The sequence below is a fragment of the Anopheles ziemanni genome, chromosome 3, assembly GCF_943734765.1.
Source record: "Anopheles ziemanni chromosome 3, idAnoZiCoDA_A2_x.2, whole genome shotgun sequence".
Classification (NCBI taxonomy): Eukaryota; Metazoa; Arthropoda; class Insecta; order Diptera; family Culicidae; genus Anopheles; species Anopheles ziemanni.
In genome coordinates, this window is record NC_080706.1 from 76,534,032 (window position 1) to 76,548,314 (window position 14,283).

Sequence of the window (14,283 nt, forward strand, 5' to 3'; positions counted from 1 at the left end):
TTCCACCCCGTAACGTAATATTTTCCCGAATGCCGGGCGTTTCATCTGATACCGAATCCACGCACACACACACACACATCACTTTCCACGGGCGAAGTGTGCAGCAATGCGTAGAAACGGAGGTTTGGGAAAAGGGGGTGCTCTTGAAGGGTGGGACGGGAAAACACACACGTATCGGAAACATTATCATACTTATCGTTTTCCCGCGATCATTACCCCCCGCCACGGGAGAGGAAAAAAAACAGGGACCGATAAGCGAACGATAGACTGCAATGCTTCCGTAAGCGACGAACCTTATCAAAACGGTTCGACGGATTTGGAGTTGGGAGGGAATTTAAAAAAAAACACATATACACACACGCATACCGGAGGTCGACGGGCTGGCTTCTTTTTTTTATGTTGCTTTGAATGACCCCGGCCGTTTGACAGCACATTCCCGGGGCGACCGGTTGCCGAAGGTTTGGTCCAGCGGCCGACGACGGGTGGCATCTCGGATTGTTCCAGTTATTCCGAATCGAAAAGCGCAAAGAAGCGGCCCGGCTCGCCGAGGGTTGGCACAGTTCGCCGTGAGTTATGCTAATGAAACCAGCCGCAAACTAACGACGTTGGCATTGAGCCAAGGAAAACCAGTTCTCAAACTGACCGCAGAGAGAGAGGGAGAAGGAGAGACAGACAGCGTGAGGCGCATCCGAACGGTGGTGGAATCTTCCGTTTAGCTCGGGTTCAGTTAAAAAGATCGTTCGAATCGTTCGGTCCCAGTTTAACGACAGTGCAGCTCCGGCTGCAGTTAAAACTGCACAGATACGAACCCACCGAACGAAGTGGTTTAATTTTTACGATTCTTTCTTTGGATCCCGGTGTGTTTCCTTGGGTTTATATTAATTTTTCAGTTTCGGCCGTCTTTTTTACGATGATTATCAATTTGTGAGGCCACTTTTACGACCATCCATCCGATCGCCCATCCCGCAGCTGACCTCCAAAGCGAGCAGTTCGATGGATGGCGGAAACAATCATTGCACTGGCCCCCGCACTCCTTCTCCCACCGCCTAAGTGCACCAATATTACACCGACGGCGCTTCGTTCGCTGACAAGCGCAATAAAATTGCTACCGATTCCGTGCCTCAAGTTCGCTTGAGTTGTGTTTCTCGCTTTCGGTTTCATATGCCCTCGCGCTCGGGGTGTATAATTTGCTCCGGTTTGGTGGCCGAGATGTACCGCAAAAAACAAAGAGAAAAACAGAAAAATAACCCACTGGTCAATGTCAACCGGCGGCCTAGGGATGCTGGCACCCTTTCCGAGCGATGTCGGGGAGGGAAAACATTCATCATCCTTGCCACCCTCGGAGCGACGCGGTAGCAGCAGCCGAAGAAATCGTGCGTGGAATTACACTAAACGGCGATCAATCAATCGACCTAATGCGAACAGAAGACAAAAACGGTAGCCAAGAACGAAGGCCCACGCCGGGGAGGGAGACATTACCGGGCAATTGTTTTTTTCAGCTCTGTAATTATTTCGGCCACGATGGAACAACATTGTACCGGGTCGAGTTTCTGCTCGTGTTTCATCTGCCTCGATGCGAACGGAACCTTCGGTGTTCGAGAGTCTTCATTTGACCATAGTGATTTGCTGTTCCAATAGAATATGACTACACGAGGTTAGACGTGAACAACTATATGCGACTTAATCGTGCAGAGTTGATCCTTGCTATGTAATGTTCCTTTTTTCAAAGTCAACCAATTATTCATCTTTTCAAAACTTGTTACGTTTTAATGTATTCTTTCATTTCGTTATGGATACTTTTCATTTCGAAAAGAACACGATTTTCATACGATGTGTTATATAAAAGAATACATCACTTTTCACTATTTTAATGCAAGACACCATTAAGGACTTTTATTGCTATTAATATTATTTTTACGAAATAACTCATTCCATAAGAAATTTTCTTTGAATGGTATATTTTGTAAAAACCTTTACCAACGAAGCAATAATTAAATTATTTGTCAAACTGGTCTGGACAAAGTAGGAAACTTTGTTTGTACACTAAATTCATTTTTATTCTCGCTTGCAATGTTAATGCTTATATGTATTTAAACGATGATAATTTTTAGCAATATTCTACACTTATGCTAATTAATGGTATTATAAAAAACCTTTCATAATGCATGTTTTTGTTTTTTTTTTTTTGGTGTAGAACTTGCTTTTACCTTGACTGTCTTCGTTCACTTCGATTAGTATGTGGTTTGTAATAATCGGGCTTGGTGGCACGCCAGAATTTGTAATTTTTACAAATGAAAAATTTGATTATCTTAGTATTCTTCCATATTTCCTGAATTAGCTGGTTCCCAATGTCAATCAATTTGGAAAGCGTTTTGAACATGTTTTCCATAAGTGTATGCTTTTAATAATTTAATCCATGTTTCATTATTTATTTAATTTTCTTGAAAGAGGTATTTTCTAATGTTGCTGCGCTGTTTGTTAAGATGTTTTTTTCCCCCTTATCTAGTGGTTGGCTACTGGTTGCATAGCATTCTTGCATGCAACATAAGATTGTACAACCTTCTGCCATACAATAGTACATTGCAAAATTTTATATATTAGAGGAACGAGGAAGATAGATAGATGCTAGATAAATAGATAGAAGATAGATTAAACCAAAACATCTGCATGAAGGCTGGCAACGATAAACATATATTCACTACTCTCCAACCTCATAGTCTTACTAATTAAAAGGCACGGTATTATGTCGGCCTGTCAGTAATAATTATTATTTTTAACTGACCTCTCTCTTCCTTACAAAAAAAAACAAAGCATTCTAAAAGTAAATATCAAGGCCACACGGTGTGACATTGAAAGGAAGATGAAACAGTTCTCTTTTGCCTCTGTTTTGGCCAGCTTGTTTTTACAGTTCGACGCTCGTCGTTGCTGTTTATTAATACGCCGGTAACTTATGGAACATCCTGGTGGTAGATCGGCATCATAAAGCACCATAAATATGTTGACGACGCTAATGCAGTAGGAGTACGTCGTTTTTTTTTTGTTTACGAATCATCCTTAGGGCAGAGACATCGTACGAGATGCTCATATTGGCTCGTGGGGCTTTCGTGTAGTCAATAAAACACTCTCAACCGTGTATCGATTGTACGATTTCCGCCTCGCCGGCCCATCACGATTTTTGTTCGATTCGATTGGGTTATGCTCATTTTTTCTTCTGCCTTCTGAACACGAAGATTCCATTTTGCAAAAAAAAAGATAAAAATATTAGGAGACGAAACGAATTCGCAAGAACGTTCGAACTCCGATGGTGGCGCTTGTTAGCGTGGTTGGGTTACTAAAAAAAAAAATCCAAAACATAATAAAACGCACACCCTTGCCGATCAGAAAAGCCACCATATCGTACCGAAATCTTGATCGTGGGACAAACCTTTAATCTTAAAGATCAATTCCATCATCATTTTTCCACCAGCATCTCTCGCCAACGGCAAGAAACAACCCGAAGACTGCTGTTCTATTTTATGATGCAATAAAAATCGGCATTCAATTGCCGCGGGACGTTCGGGGCGGAGAGAGTCACCGCGGATCGCTGTCGTTCCCTTCGACGGGTTGGCAAACCCGAAGGTCTTTGGTGAAGAACGTTTGCAAACGAAGGTAACATAGGTTTTTCCTTTTTTTCGTTCGCGAAAAGGGAATGGATGGACGGAATGTTCCGTGGACAGATTTTTATCGAACTGAAACGCGAACTGCCGATGGGTATTTCCTTCCCCATGACTCAGCCTTCGGGTAATGTTCATCCTCGGGGCCCTTGAACGTGGGTATTCGATTGCACTGGTTGAGGTTTAGCTGTGGTTTGTTTTTTTTTTTTCAACTTAAGCTCTCGGTGAAATATGCGGAAATATTACATTGAGTTTCATTTCGTGATGCACATGTTACTCGAATGTGAACGTTACCGTTTGTGCTGTACACCATAAACGATAAGTAACCATGATGTATTGAAACAATGTAATATTTAACGGATGAATATAAAACTTTATTTCGTCGAAAAACTGGTTTAGTTTCAACCAAGAAATGAGTATTTAAATTGAAATGAAGGAAATAAACGATTATTTAAAAAAAATTGTTGCTGTATTTTCGTCTGTTCAAGACCTTCTTTTCATTCCTCGATTATTAGATAAGGAATACAAGCACAGTGGTGTAATACAAGCTAGTGGTATAATACAAGCAAACTAACTGTTTGTGCTTCGAAAATTATTAAATTGAATCTCCAAAACAAATATTTTGATTCAAGTCTCAAGGCTTGAATGTAAAGAAAATTACATAAATTCTTAGATCAGAACGTCAACTTTGATAGCACAACTAGCAACGATAGTGATAATAAAACCCCTTTTTTGCTCAAGTAAACTGTGGCAATGGACTACATCCAAAAAGATAAAAAATACTAAGCTAGGTTGTACAAAGGTTTTATACGCGTAAAAATATGGTAAATGTTATAACATGATTACAGAAAATGGAATTTTTCCCGTAAAATATACAATTGAGTTACGCTTTTGAAATGTTTAAACCTGAAAGCAATAAAGTGAACATGTTTAAAAAAACAAAAAACAAACAACAAAACACATGGATAGATAATATACTCTGACGATTACAATACTTTTTCCCAGCTGTTCAACATGCATTGATGAGCACGATAGCGAGAAAACAAGTCTCAATCTCATAAATTTACATTTATATTTTTAGCCTAACATCGTTAACGACGACTCCTTGGAACCGAAAAACCGGGCAGCAGCAGAAGAACGACTCCGCCTCAATGTCAACGAATGGTTATCATCCCCAGCCCGTCGCCATCCTCTCGCAACTCCATCGGCGCACTCGGATCCTCCTTTCGGGGGTCCGGTTTGAACTCTGACTTCCGAGGGATCGCGACATCGGCCAAGGGTCACGCCACAGATGATCGCTCCTGGAATCGAAACCATGCCACGTCCGTTGCACGAGTCGAAACCAATATTCCGGCGCGAGTTGAAGGACGTGCGCGTCCATTTTTGGCCCCTTCAATGTCAGGCAGCTGTAAGTTTGTCGAAAGACGGCCCCGGGTAAACTGGATCTTCCAATCGCGCCGTCGACGACTCGCGAGCCGGCCGAGCAACGCACGCAACCGAAAACTGGATTATCGGAGCTCGTCGAGCGGGAGGAATTTTGAATTTATGATAAACACCTTCGACTTCTCGGCCGAGGTTGCAAAACGTCGCGACTTTCGGCGTGCGTCGGCGATTTCGATTTACATTCGAAGAATTTCGATTGCATTTCGACCGGGCTACCGCGCATTGAGCCGCGCGGGAAATCATTTGCATCCGGACCGAAAAAGGGACGGGCTCGCTAAGAATGAAGCAATGCGCGTAGTAGGAGTCGGCTTTATTTTCGGCGTTGGTGCTGCTGCTGCTGCTTCCGTGGCACTTAGGCGACGTTGCGTATGTTGCAACGGTTTTAGCGGAATGGCGGTCAAGTTTAGGAGGGTCGTAAATTTGTCCAACGGGGCGCCGAACCTGGACGAGTTTCCACACTGCCCAGCTGGAGCTGACGAAACGCTCAACACCGGCAGCTCTTCATTACGCACTGCGTATTCTGCGTGAAACGCATTGTCTATTTCGTAAGCATGTGGAGTCCATTTTGGGTGGAGAAAGTCAACCATTACTGAACTATTTTGTTTTTGAATTCGTTTGCAAATTAGATTTTGTATGCAGAAGTTTATTTCGGTTTACATTTGGCTGTTGTCAATTTAAACCATGTTTTGAACACTGAAAAGTTTGATCTATCAGTTCAATACACTCTGAATCGGGCAATATTGGTATTTCGGTATTTCGGGAAGCTACAACTTCGTCTGTTTTCACGCTTTTAATAGGCGTCATTATGTACTTTTTCCTACTTCTATTGATTTATATGCCATGCTTTAATGTGTTTGGTTCTTTCACACAAAGTTCAATGCACAACTTTTTAAGTTAATACAAAAACCATTCGGACAGTTTTTTATATAACTTTTCATATTAAAAAACATGGGTAAAAAGATTAATTAATGACAATGATAGCCATATTTAAACCTTTGTAAAGAAAATATTTCTTTGATAAACACGTTGTCTTAAAAAAATAATTTTACGCTTTGCCATTTCTAAGATAACATTTAAAGATTCAAAATAAAATTCGACATTGGCTATAATTTTTTGTATCTTATTTTTTCCCTCACGATTGGTAATACAGTTTAGTTGAAGATAGATAGAAATATAAGAAGAGGGGGAAAACCGATTATGTAAAGAAGTGAATATTTCTATTCCATGCCGAAGAATAATCTCGTTTACTTTCTGTCTAGCCGACTTTATAGTGGAAAGAACCGTCAATCTACTTTCGTTCCTACTTCGAGAAAAAAAAACTGTACCACTTCGTTGCCTTCCTGCTGTTTCACTTCCAAGTTCCATCAGTCTCTAGGAGGCTGAAAATGTGGCCGCGTTTACGAAGCCTTGAAGCGGATCAATTTTGATGACCGGCAACGATCTTGAACCAATTTTACCACCGCACGGCACCGGGCGTCGATTATGCTACGTTAGGCCAACGGCGGCGTGATGATTCCGAAGGCGAAAGTTGTGCTGATGGTAGAACAAGGAAAGCAAGTGAAAAAGAAAACAGCGTGCGTGGTTTAAAGGCAGAATAGATACGCTTCGCATCCTTCAGACTCGTGCACGATCGGCGTTTGCTTCTTTCCCACTCGTTCGGCATTTCTCTTGCGGACCGTGGCCTTCAGGAGAGAAAAAAATCTGCCCACGAAGATGTATACTATTGTTTTGTTCAGTTTTTAAATTTTTCAAACTCTGTGAACCTGCAGAATGTTATTTTTGGCCCGACAAACGCTTAGCGGGAGTGTGCGCGCGAGGGTGGAATTGTCCGCCCTGTTTTGCATAACTAGCTTCGCGTGGAGAAATGATGAGCGATTCGAGTGCGGAGGAAGATTCTTGGTTTCCAATCGTGAACCAGGAAGGAACGAGTTTCCCGCGGAGAGAACTTTTGCTATCGTTCCGTACCGGCGAAATGAAGGTCAGGCAGGCTGAGAATTTTTAATGAGTTTATGTGTGTTCCTGTGTTTGTGAATGCTTTCATTTTTTATTTATTTGATATTTTTCTTGTATCGAATTCCAAAAGCCGGCACCAATGTTAATGAACTCTAGAAGGTAAGGTGTTTTCTACGATTCGTTGAAGATTTTGAGATGTTGTAAATTAATGAATTCCAACTAAAACTTGGTTGTTTCAGATTTTGTTCTATAATAAGAAAATATTAAATATTTTCAGAGGACACAAAACTTGACACAAGTTTTACAATAATCATTTTGGTTAAAAAAAAAATTAAATAATTGAATTTAAAAACACTGGAATTATCATCTAAAACCTTTAAAATTCAACATAAACCATGTGTATTCAATTGGGGGTACGGTTTAGAAAACCACTTCAAATCTTCACTTAGCTTGAAATAGATTTCTAAAGTGCCCCAATAAACAATATAGTTCCAATCGAGCCCAAGGAATCACGGAAAAAGATCGCCCGCGAGGGACGTGCCAATTCTGTACCTTTCACTTTCGCATTGTCGTTGTTTGCGTGAAAGTTACCTAACCACTGACCGGCCGGAACTTTACCAAATCGATCGGCTCGCAGTTCGTTTAGCACTTCCCGAAACAATCGATCCTTTAATCCGTTGATCGAATCGGGAATATACATATGCGTCAGAACGGTTGCGTCGGCGTGATGAAGATAAAATTAACACCTCCATAGGGGAATTGCGTTGGTTGCTGCAGCTGTTTTATAATGCGAACATTCTTCACATTCCATTTCCATGCGGATGTGGGACTCTTTTCTTTTTCAATAGGTTTACTCCATCGTTCAAGGGTTGGTTTTCTCATCATCTCGACCGGGGGCATCCCTGGTGGAGCGTGCTCGTTACATTGCACTTTTCGGATGGCATTTAACGTGCGACAATTCGGTTTCAACCGTCGGCGGCACCCAAAACATCGGGTTGGTTCTTCGATTTCACGGCAGCTCGTCCCCGTTTCCTATTGCTGTTGGTTTTGTGAGCGCCCTACAACGGGCACCCTCAGCATAAGCTCAGTCACGACCAACTCCGGGTTAACCTTTGCCGCTGCACGCTGCACGAGCATGCCGTTTTTCATGTGATTTCGATGAGAAGAAGAAGCGAGGATGCGCCCGATCGTTATTTGATCGGGGTCCCTTGGAAGCACCTGATGATGGTGATCGAGCGCATGCCAGCGGCTGATTGGGGGATCGCCGGCCTTAAATTACTCCTACAAAGCCTTAAACATGGAAAGAAGCAGGCAAAAACAACCGTAATTCCACCCTCTGTATACTTTAGGCCGTTTTCGGTGAGGAGTTCGTCGCTTACTGTAGCATCGAAGTCTTTCATGTTAACTCAGCCCTATGAAAGCGGAACAGTATTTTTTCCATGTAGGGAAAAAGTGACTATAATTTAATCATACAAAATTACATGAATTTATTTTCATTTTCAAAGCACAAACAAATAATATAAGATCAAAGTGACTTCATTACATAACTATTAAAAGTTTATATTTCACGTCATTTGCATTGCAAATTGTTTTGGGGATTAAAAGGTAGTATCGAACTACTTATTAGCAACTATGCAAGGAAAAACCCATCATTCCACCCTTAAGTATTTTTAAATTTTGACTGGTAGTTCGTCGCTTAATGTAGCATCGAAGTCTTTCGTTTTAAATCAACCGCATTTGAGCGAAACTTGGTTTGTTATGAATAAGAATATTTTAATGTAGGGAAAAGGTTCAAATGTGTTCTTTGAACAAATGAAATAAAAGGATTTTCATTTTTAATTGCAGTAAAAATAAAATAAAATCAATTCTAACAAAATTCAATAAGTAACCATTTTTTATAGCTAATATTTACACGTTTTGTTACTTTTTCTCTCTTGAAATAAAGAAAGATATGCAACAAGCAATAAGCAATGCACCGCCACAAGGTGAAGCAAACCAAGTGTCGACAGTAGGCTTCGGCAAAAGTTCACAAAAGGTTGCTACGGTGCAGCATTTCCATCGGCGCCGCGGCAGGTTGCTTTGCTTTCTAGCTCGTTGATCTTTTTGTTTTGTTTTCTAGCCCCCATCCGCCAAGTTTGCAAGCTGATGGGAATGCGTGCTGTGCGTCTTTTTTCCATACCCTCCCCAGTCTAGCACGTTTGTTTTTTGGCCGACGATTTTCTTCGCTTTTCAGCGTGGGAAGCCATGGAAGCGGCAATCGCGGCTCAGAATCAGAAATATCGCCGGATCGTTGTGGGAGATCAGTGTTTGCTTTTTTGTTTGGTCCTCAAGTTGATTCTTCTCGCATGGAACACACCCTAAAACTGTATTCACTCGCGTACACACGTACACACCAAGCACCGGCTTGGGAGGCTACGTAAATGGTGCATAAAGCAACACGATCCGGCGAAGATACGATCCGCATGACGTGCTCTACTGACATTACAAAATTGGGGCCCAGTTTTGTTTTGAGTAATGTCGGTCCGAACCTTTACCGAAGAAGAAGGACGGTGATAGACACATTTTAGATAGCCGTTTTAGTGGCGCTTTAGTGAGGCTGAAGATGGGCGAGACCCGTGTTTTTTGGGAGTGTTTCTTTTTACCTCAAATTGCGCGGTTAAATTGATTTATGAGATGCATTTTGCTAGAAACTTGTTTAATGATCGTTTTTTTCATGATGCCATCGTGTGCATGTTTTATTTGTATTTTGCTTTTATATAAAAGCAATGGATTCGAGTAAAGATATTTCCAGAATTAGCAGTGGATTCCATTAATTTTAATGTTTACCCAATATTTCCTCCGAGACATTATCCCAAACTATCAGTTGCCAAAAACGGTAGTTCCACAAACACTCAACCTCGCCAGCCCGATGCATCGTTCGCTCACCGGTGCGTCATCGAAGCAATAACTTTTATGTGCGATGTTTTTTGTCGTTTCCCATTTTATCGTGCCCAATTAAAGATTCGCTAAGCTTAGCTAAGACCGCTTAGCTGCGACGCTCGCGTCCGTTCGGCCAGCGTATTATTTATGACGTGACCATATTCTGCAGTGGGAATTTCGAATTAAAAAAAAATCAACCATTAGATTCAGCGCCGATTTTTTGTATTTCGACCCGGATTGACCCGCAAGGAAGCTGGTGGAAGGGCGTCATAACGAGGCGTGGACGACACTTCCTGCTTGGCGTTGGCAGTTTGTGAGTGATTCGGTTACCAGGGTTGCCGTTCGATTACGATGAATTTCTCACCGAGGTTTGGAGCCTTAGAAATAGTTAGAGTCGAACATTTGAGAGCCGAGCTGCGGATGTTGGGTAATTCATCGAAAATGCCTGAAATCACCAAAACTGTTATTTTGACGCTATTCGAAGGAATTAACCATTTTATTTCATGTTTTTGCATTTCGATCTGATTTTGTTCCATATATGTTTGAAAAAAATCTCTACGGCTTATCGAATATCTTTTGTTATTTTTTAAGTTTTTCTTTATTATTTAAATGGTTTCAACTTATAACAAGGACGCAATTATTTGCATTAGGTTAACCAAATAACATATATCAAAACATTATAAAAACCCGTAAAAGTGATTGAGTAATGATAATCAAGCAGAAATAAAATGACAAAAATGCAGCAACCCAAACTTTTAGAACATCAAACCTTACAAATAATCTTTCGAAAGTAATTATTCTTATATTTGTTAAATTACCTTTTCAGTTGTATTTTTAATTAAGTTGCTCAAATATACTTCAACAGTTTCAAAACATTGCATCAAAAATGCTTGCCCAACGACACCTTTAAAACACTCCCAAGCCCGGTTGTTCGGTTTAAGAGTTATAAAAATTGCTGCATTGTCATAAAAAGGGGAGTGTGAATGCATAATATGCGCAATTGTTCGTAAACGCCGTGCATAAGATTTAATTTAAACGGCGCAGCCCGATTTTCGGCCAGTGGATGACATTTTCGGGTAGAAAAAAAGCAGGTGAAAAAACGACCGCTGACGCTGTTGGTCAGCTCGGGACGGGGGGCATTGCATTACATCAGTCAGAGCACAATAAGTACCTCCCGGTCTGCGGGCGGCGAGCCCGGGTATGGCAGCAATTGAGCCACAATGGAGCCAGGGGAGCTAATTTCGCGTGACACATTGATTGATTAACCATCAGAGAGATAGTGTTGGGCGCCCGAACAGCGACGAACGGGAGTATGGGGAGTAGCCGAATTTCATTTGGGGCTGGGTCTTTTGTCTCTCTCTCCCTCTCACGCCCTGTCTCGTCCGTCGCCAAGTGTGGAGTGCAATAATACCCTCCTGACCAGAGTGTAAAGTGGGTGTCAAAACCAAGCCGAGCATTATGATGTGCCCGCTTATGCTCCGCACCGTACGCCTTGGAAGTGGACGAAGGGCGAACGCAAAAAAAAATCAACAACATGTAACACTAGTTTCACCCATGTTTTTTTTGCCCCCTTTTGGAATTGGTTGTTGTTTTTTTTGCTTGTGATCGCCGTTTTTACGGTGATGAGATTTCTGACGGATCGGGGTCATACGCGCAAATCATCATCGCCCTCGTTCCCCCGCTCTCCCTGCTGGGACCATGAAAACGATGTCTTAATTCTTGTGCATTTTTTCTTTCTTCGCCGTCTTCTATTTTCTTGCCTTCTTTGGGAACGGAAGTGCGCCTTGATTGGGGCGCTCCATGTTGCGCTATGGTTTCGCCCGCTTGGGTGGGAAATGGCGCACGTTTCTGATCTGATATTTCCACCACCCATCGGTCACCGAGGAAAATATCCGAACAGCCCCCCTCTGATCTGATTTCGGGGTATTTTTTCCCAATGTCGGTTCGGTTTAAATGTCACAAAATTAATCACCCAATTTTTGATTCGGTGATTGATACGATTGATTTTCGGGTTGTCATTGAAAGCATACGACGTGCTTTGCTAATGTTTGCAAATATCTTGCTCCGAAATGTCGTTTACGTTTGATCAGCGCATCAAGGGCATATTTTTAATTCAAATCAGATTACTTTTTCCTTCGGTGGAAATGGCATCGCTGAGAAAGATCACCGCACAATGGCACAATGGGACCGCCTTGGTTACGAGGGTTTTTGGTGTTCAGCCAGAAAATGCATGTCATTAACTTAAGAACTCATTTGGGTTCTTGTGAAAAAAGATTTCCATTTTCTTAAACCTCATTGACCTTTCTACTTTTCAGTTATGTAATATCCTGACACATTTAAAATCTTTCATGTTTCGAAGCTTTCTTAAATATCAATTGAAGCAAGCGAGACTTGCAGAAAACTTATGGAAAGTAACTTGACAAGATTGTTTTTTTTGTTTTAAGTTTAGGTCATGGTAAAGGAATGGTAAGATCAAACTATTTCAAAAGTAAAATTGAGCAAATCTGTCAGAGTTCTTTGAACTAAGTGTTGACAAAACTTATGAAACATGAAGTATATTTAAACCTCCACGTTAATTAGCAGAATTTTCAGCAAATAGTTGGAAGGAAATCCAACCGATAAAAAAGCTGAAAAATGCAACTTTCGTTTAAATATATCCCAATATTGTAATTTTCCCGCAAAAATGATACAATTTTTCAAATCAAACTAAGTTGTAGCATTTACAACCAACAGAGAAAGAGAAGAAGTTGATGAGAACGGTTTCTTTACTCACCACTTCGCGGTCCATTTGAAGAATGTACTGAAATCGGCCGATGTCGCTGATGGTCAGCTCCTTTCCACCGTACCGCCCGCCACCGTTCTCACCCACGGCATCCCCCTCGGCCAGCTCAACCCGGCCCTCGCTGTAGAACTGAATATTGCGACCGTACAGCCCGTCGTGCTCGCTGTCGTCGTGCTCGTGGCGCCGATTGGCGAGCCCTGGAGACGGCGTCGCGCGGCGGCTGACGTTCAGATTGTTCTGTGCCTGCGGTGTCCGGGGGTGCGCCGTCGGGGGCGGCGGAGGCGGTGGCAGCTGTCGATGGCGGCCGCCAACCGAGCTGCCGCAGTCACTGGACGCGTTGTTGCTGTCGCTTTCCACGGAAAAGCGGTCCTCGTCGGTGGCGCCGGCGGGGCGCGTCGAAACCGGCGGGTAGAAGCTGCGCAGCGGCGCCGGCGAACTCTTGGACGCCGCCGTCGACTTGTGCAGCTTCGGATTGTGCACGTTGTATTGTTTGTTCACCATTGTTTACTGCGCGTTTTTTTCTTCTTTCACTTCCCGACCACCTTCTTTACGACTTCCCTTTGCAATCACTTCTCTTCTCACTCCGGAATCGGGCACCTTCGTCTGGCCAGATCGTGGAGTTTATGCTACACTTTCTTGGCAAGAATCCCTGCAAAGGGTTGTTTATTTGTTCGTCCGCTTTTTCCACCTACCCTCTCACTTGGGAGAAAATGTCGAAAAGACAAAAAACCGGAGGGCAAAATAAAAAAATTCCGAAATTGTAATCGTGAAAATCGATGGAAAACGGTGCTAATATTGGGGAGTTGTTTACGGTTCTATTGTTCGCCGGCTGCCGTTGTACGGAAACCGACCGTTTGCGTCAGAAGAAAGTGACGAAAAAGTGTGATCAATTAAATCAAATTAGCCCGTGAGACCGCAGATGAATTGATTCGTTTTCGTCGAGCTTTCTTTCATGCAAATTACCTCACCGATACCAGATTTCCCCAAATGGATAGTTTTTGAAAAAATAAAAGAATAATTTTTAGTTTTAACAAATATTACACTAACCACAATTGATGATTTTAGTAATAGAAAAAAAAAACAGTAAAACGTACAGTTTTTTTTTAAGTATGAAACGTACAGCACAGTATGAAAATAAAGTATAAAACAAGTGTTCTCGTAAGAAATTTGTTAATTATTGTAATGTCCTTCTGCCTTCCAACAAACATAAATAATGAAAAGGGTTCACGTTAAAAATAAGTATTATAAAAACAAAGGTTTACTTTTCAACACACAACAAACAAGTAATAATGATTGTAGAAACAATGTTCGACAGTTCCAGATAAACACTTAAATTCCCAACAGCTTTCGAAGCTTTTTCGCTCGCTCGAGTGTTTTTCTTTGCGACCGACTCTTGAAGTGTTATTCCTTCGTTCCACCGCGAGGCCAATTTAAACCACACCGAAATATTGTTGTCTAAGGTCAAGTAACCCTTGCGTCTTCACTCGAAATTTTATCTGACACTCTTACTCTCTTTCTTTCACTCTGTGGCGG

The 14,283-nt window shown here is 41.9% G+C and overlaps 1 protein-coding gene across 1 annotated transcript in view; it reads right to left on the reverse strand.

Annotated features, from left to right (window-relative positions):
* Window positions 1-13,251, reverse strand: part of LOC131288241 (uncharacterized) — a 39,899-nt gene extending 26,648 nt beyond the window's left edge. Inside the window, exon 1 of the mRNA XM_058317357.1 lies at window positions 12,742-13,251. Coding sequence (XP_058173340.1) covers window positions 12,742-13,251 — 510 coding nt within the window. The remainder of the gene's footprint in view (window positions 1-12,741) is intronic.
* Between the last annotated feature and the right edge of the window lie 1,032 nt (window positions 13,252-14,283).